The 15,827-nt window shown below is 41.9% G+C and overlaps 2 protein-coding genes across 32 annotated transcripts in view; one reads left to right on the top strand and one right to left on the bottom strand.

The window, feature by feature from the left end:
- Nucleotides 1-3,250: 3,250 nt before the first annotated feature.
- atg4c (autophagy related 4C, cysteine peptidase) lies at nucleotides 3,251-12,181 on the bottom strand. 2 transcript variants are annotated; one of them, XM_040184880.2, is made up of 11 exons: nucleotides 11,943-12,181; nucleotides 11,709-11,830; nucleotides 10,749-10,832; nucleotides 10,367-10,597; nucleotides 8,312-8,651; nucleotides 7,755-7,825; nucleotides 6,768-6,961; nucleotides 6,521-6,599; nucleotides 5,663-5,739; nucleotides 5,079-5,198; nucleotides 3,251-4,718 (listed from the first exon to the last, which is right to left on the bottom strand). In XM_040184880.2, exons 2-11 carry the CDS (start codon nucleotides 11,782-11,784, stop codon nucleotides 4,551-4,553), a joined length of 1,440 nt encoding a protein of 479 aa, XP_040040814.2. In that variant the 5' UTR covers nucleotides 11,785-11,830; nucleotides 11,943-12,181; the 3' UTR covers nucleotides 3,251-4,550. The 2 variants fall into 2 exon arrangements, with proteins under 2 accessions (XP_040040814.2, XP_077964257.1); XM_078108131.1 differs by lacking the exon at nucleotides 10,749-10,832 and having other exon boundaries at nucleotides 11,943-12,142.
- A 1,011-nt stretch (nucleotides 12,182-13,192) lies between these two features.
- The window catches only part of dock7 (dedicator of cytokinesis 7), a 41,072-nt gene continuing 38,437 nt past the window's right edge, over nucleotides 13,193-15,827 (top strand). For all 30 annotated transcript variants that reach the window (XR_013468592.1, XM_040183395.2, XM_040183394.2 and 27 more), the window contains exon 1: nucleotides 13,193-13,353. Coding sequence is in view for 29 of the 30 variants with exons in the window: in XM_040183395.2 (XP_040039329.2) it covers nucleotides 13,316-13,353 (38 nt within the window). In the remaining variant the exon portion in view is untranslated. The remainder of the gene's footprint in view (nucleotides 13,354-15,827) is intronic.

The raw sequence follows: 15,827 nt of genomic DNA, 5'->3' as shown, positions 1-15,827 counted from the left end.
TCACTCATCTATAATGCCACAAAAAAACTAAATTATGATAACGCACTCTGACCTTGTCCAAGGAGTAATTTCAATTCAAACAACAAGTTGTAAAGTTGCTTGCTCAGTGGCTTGCCAGGTGATAGCGGGGCGGTATCAGCTGTAGCTGCAGAGCCGCCGCCATGCGCTGACCCGTGCTATGTCCACAAAGCAAGGAGAGGCTACAGCACACACAGAGTGACTTCATTCTCTGCTCGGGTAAACATTAATCTGCTATATTTGTACATGGCAAATAGTTGTTTGCTGTGAAATTAATGTTAATGTAGATACAGCTCCTCTGAATCTTGAGCTGCTTGGATTTACTAACACAATACTATTAGGACTGCTTCTTAAAAATAGATACTCAAAATGCAAACGAATGCAAACAGAGGACCATGTTTCCCTACAGACTTTTTTTGTTTTCTAAGCTTTAAATTGTTTGTAATAATAGAAAAGTACATACTATTTCTAAACAATAAATTAATGTAACCAAAGTGAATAAATATTGAATAATTTCATACTTACATTTCATACACATTTGTTTGGAAAAGGTGACGGATGGGGGATTCTGCACTGGTGATTCCAAAACAATAGGTTCCAAGAAAAGCCGTTTTATTAAATATGTTTCTTCTCTTTGATTCCCGGGTTGGGGAACCTTCGACCTTCACATGCTTTTGGTCATGTGCACGTGATGGTGGACCTTTCAAAGCTCCTTTCCTGTGTGGTGCTGATTAATCACAGCATCATGACATCGGTCTGGCTTCAACCCAGAGGAGATGCGTGAGGCATGCAGTGCCTCAGCACTTCTCCAGGAGCTCCGGTGAACAGGATAGATCAGGGATGAGTTGGTCGAAGGAGACGGGTGGAGACAGTTGGTTGGACAGACTTGGAGACTGAATGCAGTCTGATGCAGCAGAGCCGGTATTTACGCTCCGACGGCTGCAGGATCCGGGAGCCGGATATATTTAGCCGCCTAGAGATATCACGCCGAGATGAGATTTCAAAGTGAAGTACCTGTTTGAAGATGCATGGCATTCCACAAGGATGGGCAAGGGCTACTGGGGTATAAATCTAGCACCCTTGCACCTGGTGTGAAGACAGGAGGGGAGTGTGACACCTAAGATTTAGAATGACTTACACACAAGACGTACATATGTAAACTACACACTCATCCACATAAATTTACACACAAGTCGTGAATGAAAAAGACTGTACACATCACTTTAGAGCTTCACACACACACACACACACACACACACACACACACACACACACACACACACACACACACTTTTACGCTCTCATAGACACAGACTGGGCGTATTAGATTTTCCCCCTGTGACATTCCTTTTTTTTTTGTTAAATCAAATTGTTCTGGATGTTCTCAGTATCATCCATCATGGTCTGATCTTGGCTGGGGGAGATCCTGAGAACCACAGTGTTAGAGGGAATAGAAACGACAGTTGCTGTTGTCACCTTCTTCAATAAAGCTAAAAGTGACTTTTTTGATTATATTGTCACGGAAAAAGGAAAAACATTTTTTTTAGCATAAGACACAGAAGGCTCAACACACAGTACTGAGACAATTTTCAATGGGCCTGTCAGGGGTAACATATTAATATGCACCTTCTTCTTAATCTGGTACCATTTATTTCATGGCAAAATAGAGGAATGATCTTGCATGACTGATTTTGAGACATCTGCGTCGTTGTTTTTCCTAGGTTTCTTCACTTTTAAGGTTTTGAAAAATGCATAGTGTTTGCACTTGCAAAATCTTCCCATTTACTGTTTACTTTCCTCTCTTATTTTGAAGACCATGTCTACAAACTCAACCTTTAACAGCTAACCCATGTATCAAGGTTCCCGCAGCGGCTTTCAGGTTACATTTGTTGGTTTGTAGGTAAAGTCCAAGTCCAAGTTAAGGACTAAACCTAATCAGGGGTTTATTCCTAAAACAAGTATGATGAAGGAAGGCCTCTTTTCTGTTGATCCCTCTAAGGGCTGCATGCCACAACCCATTTCCTCTTGCAGATGACACCAAAATACAATCTTTATTTGGCGCCTCTGGGCCTTTATGCGCACCCCCACCCCCCATCACACATCCATCCATCTGACTCTCATGGACTCCCTCTTTGTGAGGAATTTGCCCGGCTGCAGATTAGATTTTCCGGAATCTGCGATGTCAATGACACTTTAGGCAGCTGTGTCAAAGGGGAGGGGGGGGGGGGGGGGGGGCATAGTGTACGTGCCTGTGTGTGTGTGTGTGAATATGATCGGATAGCTTCGTAAAGCCACCACTCGCTTATTTCTCATCCCTCCAGTCTGTGACTCATTAATCAAATATTCATACATCCCCTGTAAATACATGGAGAACACAGGCAACCCTCAGAGCGCTGCGTCCCCCTAAGCACAGACGCTCTTTCATGTCTCAGACAAAAAAAAATCCCCCAAATGCCTCAACCCCCACCCCCCCTCCCTACGACTCCCCACTGTCCATTCAACCCTGCCATCCTCCAACGTTGGAGAATGTCGCTCGTCCTTTGCCTCTGCATACTTGATGTTCCCGCTCTGTCCACACAGCCGGACGGCCGTCCATGAAAGAAAGAAACGGGACGTGGCCGGACACACAGATCAGACGGGGGGATCTAAATGATGCCTTTATCTGCGTTGCCATTGCTTCTCCATGGTAGAGCAGGAAAACAGATGGGAGATTCTTCCTGGTTTCTGTCCATCCATCCTCACCCTTGCCCCGGCTCTGTCACAGAAGGGACAGTTCGCTCCTTTAAAAAGAGAGGCTCATCATAATACAAGAATTTGTATTGTACAGGAAAACAGATTGGCATGGCTCAAACTAAAGGGGAAACACACAGATTATCCATGGTAACAGAGCTTTGCACACAAGGAAATTTTCTTTTCCCCTGCAGAGGAACACAATTGCTGGCAGTGTCACTGGGTCACATTTTTTCCGGTCCCTGGTTAATGGGCTGTAGAGATGGTTAGCACGTACGATTAGTTTTAATCTATTACATTTGACCGGGAGAGAAAGAGATTGAATGCATTTCAACACACCACTGAAGTTTGCATCAAGCACTGAAAAAGAAACAAACATTTTTTTTTATTTAACTAGATTCACTTCAAATGCCCCAAGTGGACTGAAAAGAAGCAAACCCATTAAGAAAGTCAAATATCTTCTGCCTGTCAGTGTTAAAAAGAATTTGACATGTTATTAAACATATTTTAAGGTTGATTTATTCAAACAAACATGTCCGTATTGTAATACAGGGCAACATGTAAAAAATAGTCAGGATACTTACTTATTTACTTACATACTACAACAAAGCTGCAACAAAGCTTTGCAACCTAACACGTCTTAATAGTGTACTTCTTCATTACTAGCTCCTTAAGGTGTGGAGACTGTAGAGGTGTTTTGTAAGGATCATTTAGAAACAGAATAATTTATTCAGAACAGAAAAGAAAATCAAAAGTAAGAAAGATTACATTTTGTATTACTTATTATAATACAAAAAGCGTGGTTTGAAATGATACGAATCCTTTGAAATAATTGGCCAAAATTGTTAATTGCACACAATATTGATTTGGAAAGTTGAACGTCGTTTTTGGGTAGGAAATTAATCTAAATATTTTCTAATTCCCTTTTTTTATGTTTCGACTTCAGTGTGTGTAAGAAGAATATGTTAAATCATCTTACATACAGTATTACAAATTACATTGCAAAGGGTAATTCATAACAGATAGCACTTAATGAGATATGATAAATGATGATATCCGTTTCACTGTTAACTGTCACCCCTGCTCACTTGCATTGGTGTTGCATTAATCAGAAATCAATACCATTTTAAATATAACAATGCAGGCAAACCATTTTGTAATCACCCAACCCAATGTTATTGCTGTAACAAAACAATGTTTGTTTGGATTGAAAGATGTCGTGCAGAATTATGCCCTTCCACATGCTACTGCTGGTGAGGTGTCGGGTGAAGGGTAAAGAAATCCTCTGGTTTTCATTATTTGGCACATAAGTTTGGAAAGGTTACTGGACTCTATCATCAGAGAACGCTCCACTCATAATATTTCTTATAATCTTAATATATAATAATAATAAAAGAATAATATATTCTTTTAGAACACTCCACATTACTCTTAGAATATCCACATAACAAAACCTGCGTGAAAGGATTTTGAAATGGACAAACACTAAAAACACCGACAACAAATCCAATAAAAATTGAATAGAAGTCGCTTTAAACCGCTCGCTTGAAGTTTTTATAACAAATATATGGTTAAAAATTAAAAGTATTTGTCTCCTTCATATGACTAAACACTTTGATTCACTGAATTAAGCAAATAACCAAAGGTTTCCTGACAATTTCCAAGCAAAAAGTACTACAATAAGTTTCCATGATGCGTTAACCAAGTAACTATGGTAACTATGTCACAAAAGGCTCTCTCGTGAGGTTTTGGATATCAGCAGTTGGATTCATTAAAAGAAGAAGTTCCCAGTTAGTAGTCCTTTACAGCAGCACAAAGTCCCCAGTAGTGGTGACCGTCCTGCGCGGGTCACGGATGAAGGGCCATTCTCTCTTCTCTGGGGTCAAACCTGCAGACAGGTCGTAATCTCTGCCGTGACCTTGCATAAAAGTGAACGCCGGGTATTTCTCCTTTGTCGACGGCTGCAGCACCTGGAACAACAACAACAGGGTTTCAAAGGAGCACTAGTGTTGCCCCCACCAAGTTCACTTCACAAGGTTTGCTTTGAATTTCATCACTTAACCTAGTTAACCATGATTAACCCGCTGAGAAATGACAGTGCATTCATTCTGATGTCATTGTTTCACGTCTGGTTTACAACATCTCCTCAACATGTTGGCCGGCTAGGGGAAGCAAAGCGAGAGAAGATTCATGGCTAAACGCTGCCACCTGCTGGTCAACTTTTATCACCCTGATCACATATTTGAAGGGCACGAATCAGAAATATATGAGCATCGCGATAAAGAATAATTGTTGTGAGACGTCCCGTGTGAGGCAGCACTATTCCCCACCTTTGACAACTCTTGGCTTATTCTCTCATAGTCTTGAGCACTCTTAGAGTAGAAACCTATGGTGCAGCTCGGGTCCATCTTGCTGAAAGGCATCTTCTTCGGTGAGGGGCAGTGATATGACTAGACAAAAAGAGACAAAATACATTAGACAATATTCATCAGGCCGAAGGGCTAGACAATGTGTTGCAATTGTGGGCCATACATACACATCATGACTACAGCAAATAAGATGTATTCAGCATCATTTGATGAATGAAATCCTATTTATCTGCTGTCACGGCATCCATAAATGTACAACTTGGGTGTGTTGTCACACCCCTGCATGCCAAAGCATTAAACAGAGTTACTATAGGGTTCTTATGTATGGGTCCTGAAATATTCAGGCTCAGAATACCTGATCCAGTATTTGCCGTATTTCTCTTAAGTGGCAGCTTCACACATCTGAGCAGCAAATAAATCAGCAGATAGGGACTCGGTAATTGGACCATGGGCTGCTTTAAGATTCATACCTTAAGTACTAACAGAAACTATTAAATTCACATTACTGGGGCCCCAGTCAGCTCGTCTGTGTAATTTCACATTACCTGGAGAGGGAAATCGCTGGTGCTGACATCCACAAAAGACTGACAGTAATGAGGGTCCATGTAAATCAAGCTGTCATCTGCAAGGACAAAACAAAAGACAAGTTATTCAAAAACATCGGATTATTACGAAAACGCACTTCTCTCCAATTTCTATGCAGAGTAGCTCAAAGTCACCCGCTTGGGCTACTGTTAGGCTTGTGTGCGTCAAATATGCCTCCCAGAAGGTTGTTGCTTTTTAATATCTACCGCGGCGGATTAAATTCTGCATAATCGGACGCGTTTGTACAACCACATTCTTTACACCTACAAAAAAAAAAGAGGTTGTCATTTAATTTTTGTGTTGGGGAAATTACTTTTACAAACACCCAATTATTTCCGACCATTTGCGTGTGATAAATGCCTCGCTGTGCCGCGCCTTGGCAGTGAGAATGCATCGCTTGTCATTTAGACATCATCCACCGCTGTATTTCAAATTGGTAAAATGTAAATGCGTAAATATTGACTGCCAAGATGTACAACTGAAGGTTCCTTCTGGCTCCTGAAGGTGATGAAGAGTGGCTCACTTTGGGGCACGGACACAATTTAATGCAAGCCGCCTATGGAAATCCATTACAGCTCACAACCTGGGAGGTTTACCTGTGATAAATGGGTGAGGCTTTGATGGGTCAGAGGGAATAAAGTAAGCCCTGCCTCACTTGCCTCCATCTCCACTCCTCTCAGTTTTCCTCAGGCAAACAGGAATACATTAACTTACTTTGTCTCGTCACACAGGAAGGGTATATTATGCAAAAGAATCTGTTATTCACACCGTGCGCTCACTGTGTGTCTTTCTCTGTTTTGCATGAAGCTAAGACTAACCTTGAAATCCTACAAAGTAGCAGGCCTGTTTGGGCTTCCCGCCGATGATGCCTATGCAGTACTCCAGACTCAGTATGCTCTACATGCGGAAACAGGGACAGAGAAATACAAAGTAGAGCTGACCGGGAGATCAAATACACATAATCTAATTCAGTGACAGAATAACGACGCTTAGTTACTTTACTCCTGTGAGTTTACATGTGATCCATCCAACACCAAAGGAGTTCAAAACAATAGTTCCCCTCACCTTTGCCAAGTTAAAATAGTCAGGGTTTGTCTTCTCCCCTCCCAGCCGCACAGGGATGAGGATGATCACGGCTCGGCCATCTGGCGGGAGCGAGGCTGAAACCGGTCGTTCGCTCTGCGGGGATGCGGGTCCCTCCGCGGAGGACGGCCCTGCTCTCGGTGCCTCGTGGCTATCGATGACATCAGCACTGTACACTATGGAGGATCAATATCAAAAGGGTCACTTTGTTTTCATGTCTGCCCCGTCTGTCAGTTTAGCTGAAATTATGTCAACATCATTGGAGGAAACGGTCAGTGTTTTCTTTTTATTTGAGATGGTTCTTATTTCTTATGAGCGTCCCCAAAATGTCCAATTATATGTAGCATCCGAACCAATCACACATATTTAAAAGATGTTCTTCTTTACCCTCTGACAAATTCCAGGACTCTGTCCAAACACACTGTAAATACCTAGGATGCATGCTCATTATATTAGGGCTGCAATTATTTTTCGAACCTCCAACCACACTTACAATACCCGAATGCATTCAATTTATAGTGCAACAACACAGATTAAAAAAGCGAATCCTTCCTTTTTGAGGAATAGGAAATAGTACATGTTTAACATATCTCATTGATAAATTACTTCAAATATTAGAACATGATTTTCCACATTGTTGACTCTGATGGACATTTGATTAATTCTATTTTGGACAGAGGGTCGCATCTCTCTGGGACTCTCTAATATCAAACTCATAACACTGAAGACACTCGCTGTCACACCAGCTTTCTTCTGTTCTGGCTGCTGAACGTAAAAAACGTTTTCAGGCTATCGTTATAGATTTTGGAGTTGATGTATTTGTTGTGTAATGGACACAGTGAGTCTCCTGTCACCCTTCCAAGCCTCTTCGTAGTCTCCCAGCAGCAGAGCGAGATGGTGGAAGGAGAAAGGGTCAGTGTGGGCGTTGTGCCCAGTATCCTGTTTTTATCAGCAGCTCATCTTTCATACCTGTACAGTCCTGGGAGACATACGCAGTTACACCCGCCAAGCCGGGGTCCATCGCCTCCTCAACAGCCTTCCTAAGAGAAACCAGACGGAGGGGATTTAAATGTCTACATGCAGAGGTTATGTCAAGTTAATGTCAGGAGCTTACACAGTTTATTAGCATCGATTTAATTCTGACGATTTTCAAAGATCTGGCTTAGTAGTATACGTACATATAAAGATTGGCATTAATATTGTGGAAACACGTTGTCCATTAGTTGATTTGACAGAAAATCATTCATGATCATTTTGTTGCACTGATATTAAAGTAATTTATCTTGTATTATCTAATTTATCTGGTTAAAGCTTCCCCAATACAAATGTTTTTATTGGAACTTTATTTCATAAACTATGGATAAAATTAACCCCGGAAAAAATAATCTACGTAGTAATTGATAAACAAAGACTTTTTGATGTTGTGCCTTAAACAGAAATAAATACTCATGTGAAACCCAGATGTCAAACGTGAAATGCAATGTTTCAAATAGCCATTACTCTGAAATCCCTGCCTTGGGACCTACTTGAGGATGTGTGCCACCACAGCAGGCCCATACCAGTCCCCCGCCTGTTTTCCCATAGTCAGGCCCGTACCAACCAGCCTGTGGAGGCCTAACTCAGCCGAGGGGCTGTCCCCGAACCAGGACACCAGAGTGCGGTGGTACATCTCTTTCAGATGAGCGTCTGCCTCCTCTGCGGATCCCCGGGCATGGGCTTGGTGCGTGGGCGGTGAAGCTTGATCGGAGGCCCCGGGGGAACCTTGAAGAGAGGCCTCCAGAGAGGCCACCAGACGTCTTGCTGCGGTGGCAGTCCAGGTCTCTGCGTCTAAAGGCTGGAGCGACATCGCTTCCGACCAGGTCCAGTCTGTGGAGGAAAAAATCACGAGCTATAATCCACATCAGAGACTCAAATCTAGGGTTGAGTTTTTAAAGTGGCCTTTGGATACAAATTTGATTTTGCTAATCAACTGTACTTCTTAGACCACTGACAGTACCTCGGACTACCAATATCCTATACTGCATGTCTGTGGGTGCCAATTTCAATAGGATTATTTGTCATGTTATGCAAGTAGATAAAGAGGTTGAGCCAGAAATCACCAACACAACAACACATTATTAATGATAAATAAGTAATACATAATTATCCCCATCTAAAAAGGGTGCCACTGAAAAACACCTTTTACAAGGACATAGTTGTAGAGATGAGATGTGAAATGAAGGTTTTATTTGTAGTGTACGAACACGTTTACAGGTTTGTAATAGAACAACAACTATTTGACAAAGTATCTTTGAGGGTCCGTGGACCTGATCAAAGTTTAATTTACAGCGAGCAAAACATCTTTTAGAACTTTAAATTGAAGGTTTTTCTCTTAAAGAGACAGACAGTCCCTTCAGTAACCAACTAGGTGTCATTCTGTTCAATTATAAAGTTTGAGTGTCCCAGTATTTCACTTTAACGATGCCTTAGCCTTACAAACAGAGTGGGAGCCGAAGGCGGAGAGAAAGGGAGTGGCTCAGGCTATAAAATGGGCCAGACTAGAGTCTAAGGCATTAACAAAATGACCTTGATCCAAAGTGAATCAAAGTGAAATTGTTCAATAAATATCCCTAAGTGGCCATTAGTCATTTTATAGAGAAATATGTCATTAGTGACATATTTTAGATTGGACAGAAGAACAAGTTTTAAATATTGTTTTCCAAATGACTACATTAAACTCTCATTATGAGGACCTGTAAAGTCTAGGACACTTCAGAGACAATAGATCCAACAGATATGAGGAATTCACTCATCTTAAATGCTTTTTCATCAACCAAATTAAACTTTCCTTTTTAGACTGAGAATGAGGAAACTGTCTAAACCGGCTAGAAGTTCCCTTTACTGCTTTGATTTAAAATAAAGAAAATGAACATGGGATCCAATTGCAGTACATTTCAAAATGACCTAGAGCGATCCGATATCTGATTTACTATTGCTATTTCTTTAGAACTAGGACACCCCATCAGCCACTGGAGCTACCATGCTGGATACATTGTCCTTATTAGATCTCTGTAAAATTACAAACAGGTGTTTGCGGATTAATCACGGTCCATCTCCGTATTAATTTAAAGTAAAAAAAAGCCTGGGAACTGCAGTGTGTAAGCATCTCAAAATATCTACATGTGTAGCTTCTTCTCTTGGGCCAAGGGCACTTCAGCAGGGGCTGTTAAGAATGAAGGAAGGTACATTTTTCTTTTTCACAACCAAATAATTCCAGCTAGTCCGAGAATTCAAATCAGCCTTTTGAGAGAGAGCTTTCTGACTTGTGAATCAAAAAAAGCTTAGTGTGGGACTCCTCGCAATGGTTTAATATTCCCGGAAGTGAAAAGCCATTTAATTCATGCAATTTTACCTGCTCAAATGATCAAATGAATGATCGAATGTGATCAGACCTTTCAAAATAAAATTTAAATGATTAAAGTAAAGTCAGAAAGAAATGAATCCACTTTTCTAAGAAGGAAATATATGTCGCATTTCTTCCTTTCCTATGATCATGTAGGGTTGGACCTCTTCTCAGGTGGGGTCGCTGACATTCTACTCACCTCGGCCCAAGAAGTGCAGGGTGAGTGCCTGAGCCAGCATCATCTGCCCAGCTCTCAGCATGCAGCCCCAGCCGCAGTCGGAGGTCAGGGGGGAGCTGGGCAGAGGCGGCAGCTCCTCCCTGTAGGTCAGCCACACTCGGGACGCAAAATCCTTGCGGAAAGCTTCGGCGTTCCCCGTGACGGAGTCCTCGTCGGAGGCATCGTAACAGGCTTCAGTGACACTTTCGTCATCTGGGGAAAAAACGGATGACGTTTGATCCACTCAGATATGTGCACAGTGGACAATTGGGATTTCTGTGTGATTTAATGGCCTGAATGGCCATGTGAACATCATTACAGGTAGTGTGTATTTAAATTGTAGTCCTGTGCATGTTTGCTATACCTTCTGCCTTAAAATGGTAACATTTTCCGAGAAGAAACACCGGGGAATTTCTACTGAATGAGGTCTTTGACTTTAGAGCCCAACCTAAGAAACACAATAAAGAAGACAATATGTTAGTTAAGTTGATGGTTAAAAACAAAAGACAAACTCTTCCTATTGTGAAGACCCTGCCTCTTTTGGCTGCTGAGCTATGATGTGCAGATGACAGTAAATGTGGTTGGGTCATAGAAAAGGGGAATTGGAAACCAGTGGTCCCAGTTGTATAAGAAAGGACCTGGTTGTCTTTCCTTTGACCAAACTAGACTTCACTCACTCATTCATGCAAGATCTGAGGATTACTGCCTACTTACTCTTATTATTGTACTTACTACCCTTTTTTCCTCTTTTCTCCCTGTTAAGCTGTATAGAAAGGGAGACAATAACCACATTTTTTAAAATCAAAATAAACTAGCCTTGGTGGACCTGTTGGCATAGAGCTATTTTAAAGGCTGACTCAACAGCAGTAGGTTGTTGTCTCATTGAATTCTGATGCATGTTTGTATCTGTGCCGGCTCTTGTGTCTGCAGTTGATCTCTCTGTATTTACTTTGACTTGTAAAAATGTCCCTGTCTTTGTTCAGCACGGTTCCCCTTGATTTTTTAGCTGCATGTCTATTTAAATCCTCCTAGAAATTGTTCCTGGAACCGTGAACAAGTATAATGTAAGCATTGAAAAGTAAGATCCCTTGTATTTGGGCATAGAATATAATTGGTAGGCCTATATAAAGCGGATTCTGATCTACGAAGTACAATAACTCCAATCGAGAAATTAAGATCGAAGCTCAATGGACAGGTTCAAACTACACACCACTAATGCATGACACTAGTATACTTCACATAAAGTGGAGAAAGGACTAAGCTCGGGTGGCATGGATGTGTGCGCGTCTAATGTGTGCGTGTTAGCCTGAAGCAAACGACTTACTGTATTTTACATTGTGCCACACAGACAAGAACTTTGTCTTCAATGTTTCCACCTCGTCGCTCCCTTTATTCTCCATTTAGACCAGCAAGGGATGTAACCCATTCCCTCACCGCGTACAACCCCTGGTGCACAACACACAGACGAGTGCAAAGAAGAGAGTATGAATAGGTGACCCGGATCAGTCCATAAAGGAGAATTACGTGAAATCACAGCTTGCAGTGAACAAGTATTTACCTCGGAACTTCGCCTTCGATCGAGATTTTTTTCCTCATTTCCTTCCACCTGGTTACGTTGTACAAACTTTATTACGTTGTATATTGTTGTAATACCGATGAGTTAACGCAGTGCATCGCCGTGGACTTGCAGTGTAACTTAATAATACTGCGCCGCGGTCTCCGATGTTTACATATTGAGGAAGTAGCAGAGAAACACTCGTGATCTCGCGGTGTTTCCGCCTGGACCAAGAATACGCTCGATGTGTTAATCTGGGTCATCCGAGCGGGCGGAGTTTAAATAACCACTCGCTTGTTATTCCTTGTGACAGTACATAGTTTATTGTCTAAGGGGCCCAGTTTATGATAAATGCCGGGAAACGGATAAAAATCCAGAATCCTCTATTTGATCCAAAAGTAATCAACCATCGTGCAATCAATATGAATGTTCAAGTTAAACGCCAGGATAAACACAAATAAGAAAATATAGCATGGAACATGGAAATCCCGTATTACTTGATGTTTTATTATTTATAATTTAGTTGTAGTTAATTTGTAACTTTTTAAAACGGAATCAAAATATATCAGTGTGACTTTTATTCAAGATTCAAAGAATCTGTGTGTGTGTGTGTGTGTGTGTGTGTGTGTGTGTGTGTGTGTGTGTGTGTGTGTGTGTGTGTGTCTGTGTGTGTGTGTGTGTGTGTGTGTGTGTGTGTGTGTGTGTGTGACTTTTATGTGGAGTCATCTGTGTTCGTTTGTGTTTGTACTGTATATTTCATTATTTTTCATCCAGTAGTTTGTCTTGACATACTGCCGTTAAATAGTTACTAAATGACTTGTTGTGAATATTTGTTTGAAACTCACAAAAACATTACTGAAGGTATACTTAGAGTGTAATATGATACTTTTGCGAATGGAAAAAGACAAATATTTAAGTATAAATATTTGTCTTTTTTTGTTTGTTTTTTTATCTTGTAAAAGTATATACTAGTATATCTATCCATCTATTTTATCTATTTGTCTAATCTCTCAGGGTTGAAGTGAAAATTACAACATTTAAGTATGTCAATGGTACCATAATTTAAATGGTAACTGATCATAATCCACAATGAAAAAAAACCCCAAACCTAGTAGTTAAACCCTAACCTAAACAGAATGCCATTTGTAAGGGTGGCTTTTATGTGAAATTCACATATCCTAGTAGTTTTATTCCACACATTACGGTGCGCAATGGCTTTTCTTTGGGTGTGTTCTGTTGCAAACCATTACTGCCATTACGGTAATCATCCATTCTCCCGTTTTCCAGTTTTTCCTGTGGCCGAGGAGATTGGAAAGCGGAGTCTGCCTCCTGTAAAGGCTGCCTGGGAATTTCAAAGCTCATCGGCGGCCACAGCCATGGCTGAACGCCGCGCCTTCGCCCAAAAAATCAGCAGGTAAAAGACTCGAGACGCCCCCACCGACCCCCTCCCCGTAACGAGGTCGTCAAAGGCGCAGCGAGAACCATGTCGCCTTCACTGCTGGTCGCCCCGAGACCACCGGCGGGGGAAACCCTGTGAAGGAGGCCCGGCCAGCAGCGCAGCCCGGCCGCTGCGAGCTAACGTTAGCTGCGCTACTTAGCCACATCTATGAGATGCTCAGACCCACCCAAACAGACGTCACCGCTAGCTGCTAGTCTCTGTCCCCATGGATAGCTAACAAAGAAGGGAGATGGTTCATCCTTGAAATACGCTCGTCTCGTCAAAACGGCACTCGGGTTTTCGCAAATTATTTGCAATGCGAGGGACATGCTGTAAATTGTAAAAACGTTTATTTTAGACAGCTAGCGTTAGCCATCTTGCCCACAGTAACGTTCGCTAACGGCCAGGAGCTAGGAGGCACTGACGGGAGAGATGAGCCTGAACTTTAAGTTATGTTTTAGGCGAGAACCCGTCCTTGTAATGCAGTAAGACTGGAAACAAGAGCTTCCATCAACAGCTAGCAAATAACGATGTAATAATCTCCTCACCCGCCTCTCTGACTGATCAAAGTACGTTAATCTCTTTAACAAAGGTCTTTGTGCTAGCTGTCAAATGCCATCTCCCCAAGTGACGGCTGTATACATAGATACATATTCTGTTCTCTCAGTGTCAACACAGACATATTTAGCTAATCATTGAACTCACACTCACAAGTGAATCTCGTAAATATTGATAAACAAAATAATATGTGTCGGCTTCGTGATTCGGTTTTATCTCTGACCTCTGAACTCGAGAGGTTATGATTCCGCTATAACGTATTTGGAGAGAAGGAATAATTGCTCCCGCTTAACTTTTCGTTATGAAAAATCTAGATTATTAAAGAAGGCTTACACATGATCTTCTATTTCTTCCTCTTAGATATGTTAACTTTTTCAGTAAAAAAAACTCCACAAACATCACAGGTTGGATTCATAAGTCTGTCTGCTGTGATCACGTGGTGTCCACTCCGTTGTTGGTGCTGCTTGTGAGTTCACTCCCCATTAATCAAAACCCCAGCCAGTGATCGAACCTTCCCATCGATTGATGTGGATTGAGAATGAGCCGTCGCATGGCAGGTTGTTCGCACAAGAGGAGGCTGAGATGCCCGACAGGATGGTAAGCTGGCAGAATTACAGATGAACATACACAGTGATGCTGTGTACATCCTAATGGGGATACAGGAAATAAACAAAAAAACACAAGCATGGGGACTGTCCTTTGTTCATTTTGCTCAAAAAAGCGCTGCCGACTTTAAGTAATGGAAATAAGTTTCCGTATCTCACACGTTCATTCAAATGAAGTGACTCAAATTGCCAGTGACTTATGTGCCTTAGACACACGCACATCTCAGTCAAACGATTCTCCTCCACTGTCAGCTTCAAATGCCACAGCTCATTATTCTTTCGTGTTATTACCATTTTCAAGATAAGAGACCAGCGTTTGTTTTGGTGACCGGTGCTCAGTAAAGGTCCGGTGAGAGGCATCGGGGAGGACTCCTGAAGGATCAGTGCTTTGCTCCATTTGCACATGCTGCTGAATCTCTACTACGGTCCGTCATGTTATTCTGAATAAGGGGAGTGTTCAACTGTTGAGTCGGGCCACGCAGGTGTCCTTTGAAGAAGATTAGCTGGAAGCTCTTCTATTTTGCAACCTTGTATTTTTTTTAACGATGGGGCGGTGATGCACTGAGCACTATAGTGGCTTTGGGGAAACCAGACTCCGTTCAGACATTTACGGTTTTGCAACACTGTTGACTGGAATCACACCTAATCCTTGCTCACCCCCATTATTATAACCTTCAAGGTAGTTATTGTGAATCTGCTATCAGGATGGAAAGCAAAGGCAGACTAAACATTGGGTCACACGGTTGGTTACGAAGAACAGTGTATGAATAAGCGGTTGTAGCCTCTGTTACCCGTGTAACATCACCCCGTGTCTTCGGGGTCCAGCCCGTATTCTTGGTTCAAATGTGTTGTTTGTTTGTGTCACTTCGGGCTACTTGCTGTGCTGTTGTTTTGTTCAAGGCGAAGGTCTGAGTGGTTTTGGCGGTTTCTGTGATTTAAAGGACCCGTGCAGCAACAGCAGTTGTCGAACAGCAAGAGCTTGGTGACCACTGGTGGGTTCAGTGGATTGTTGTTATTTCTCTCCTCTCCGTCCGGGTGTAAAATATTATTTTGATCAAAATGACACAGAAAAAAAATGATGTTGCCTGATCTTTAAAAGCATAATGTATTTGAAGACATTCACACTGTGAAGGGTATTATGGCCAAACATTGTTACGTACTGTATTGTTGTGATTTTCAGGTTTAATAACACGCTAACTAAGCCAACCAATGTGTCGTTGGTGGATCATCACACACTTTTAGATGGACCGTGTTCACTCTCTCGCCTCCTCCCTCCTCACACCCTCC

Source organism: Gasterosteus aculeatus, chromosome 8 (assembly GCF_964276395.1).
Source record: "Gasterosteus aculeatus chromosome 8, fGasAcu3.hap1.1, whole genome shotgun sequence".
NCBI classification, from domain to species: Eukaryota; Metazoa; Chordata; class Actinopteri; order Perciformes; family Gasterosteidae; genus Gasterosteus; species Gasterosteus aculeatus.
This window is presented reverse-complemented; position numbering and strand designations above follow the sequence as displayed.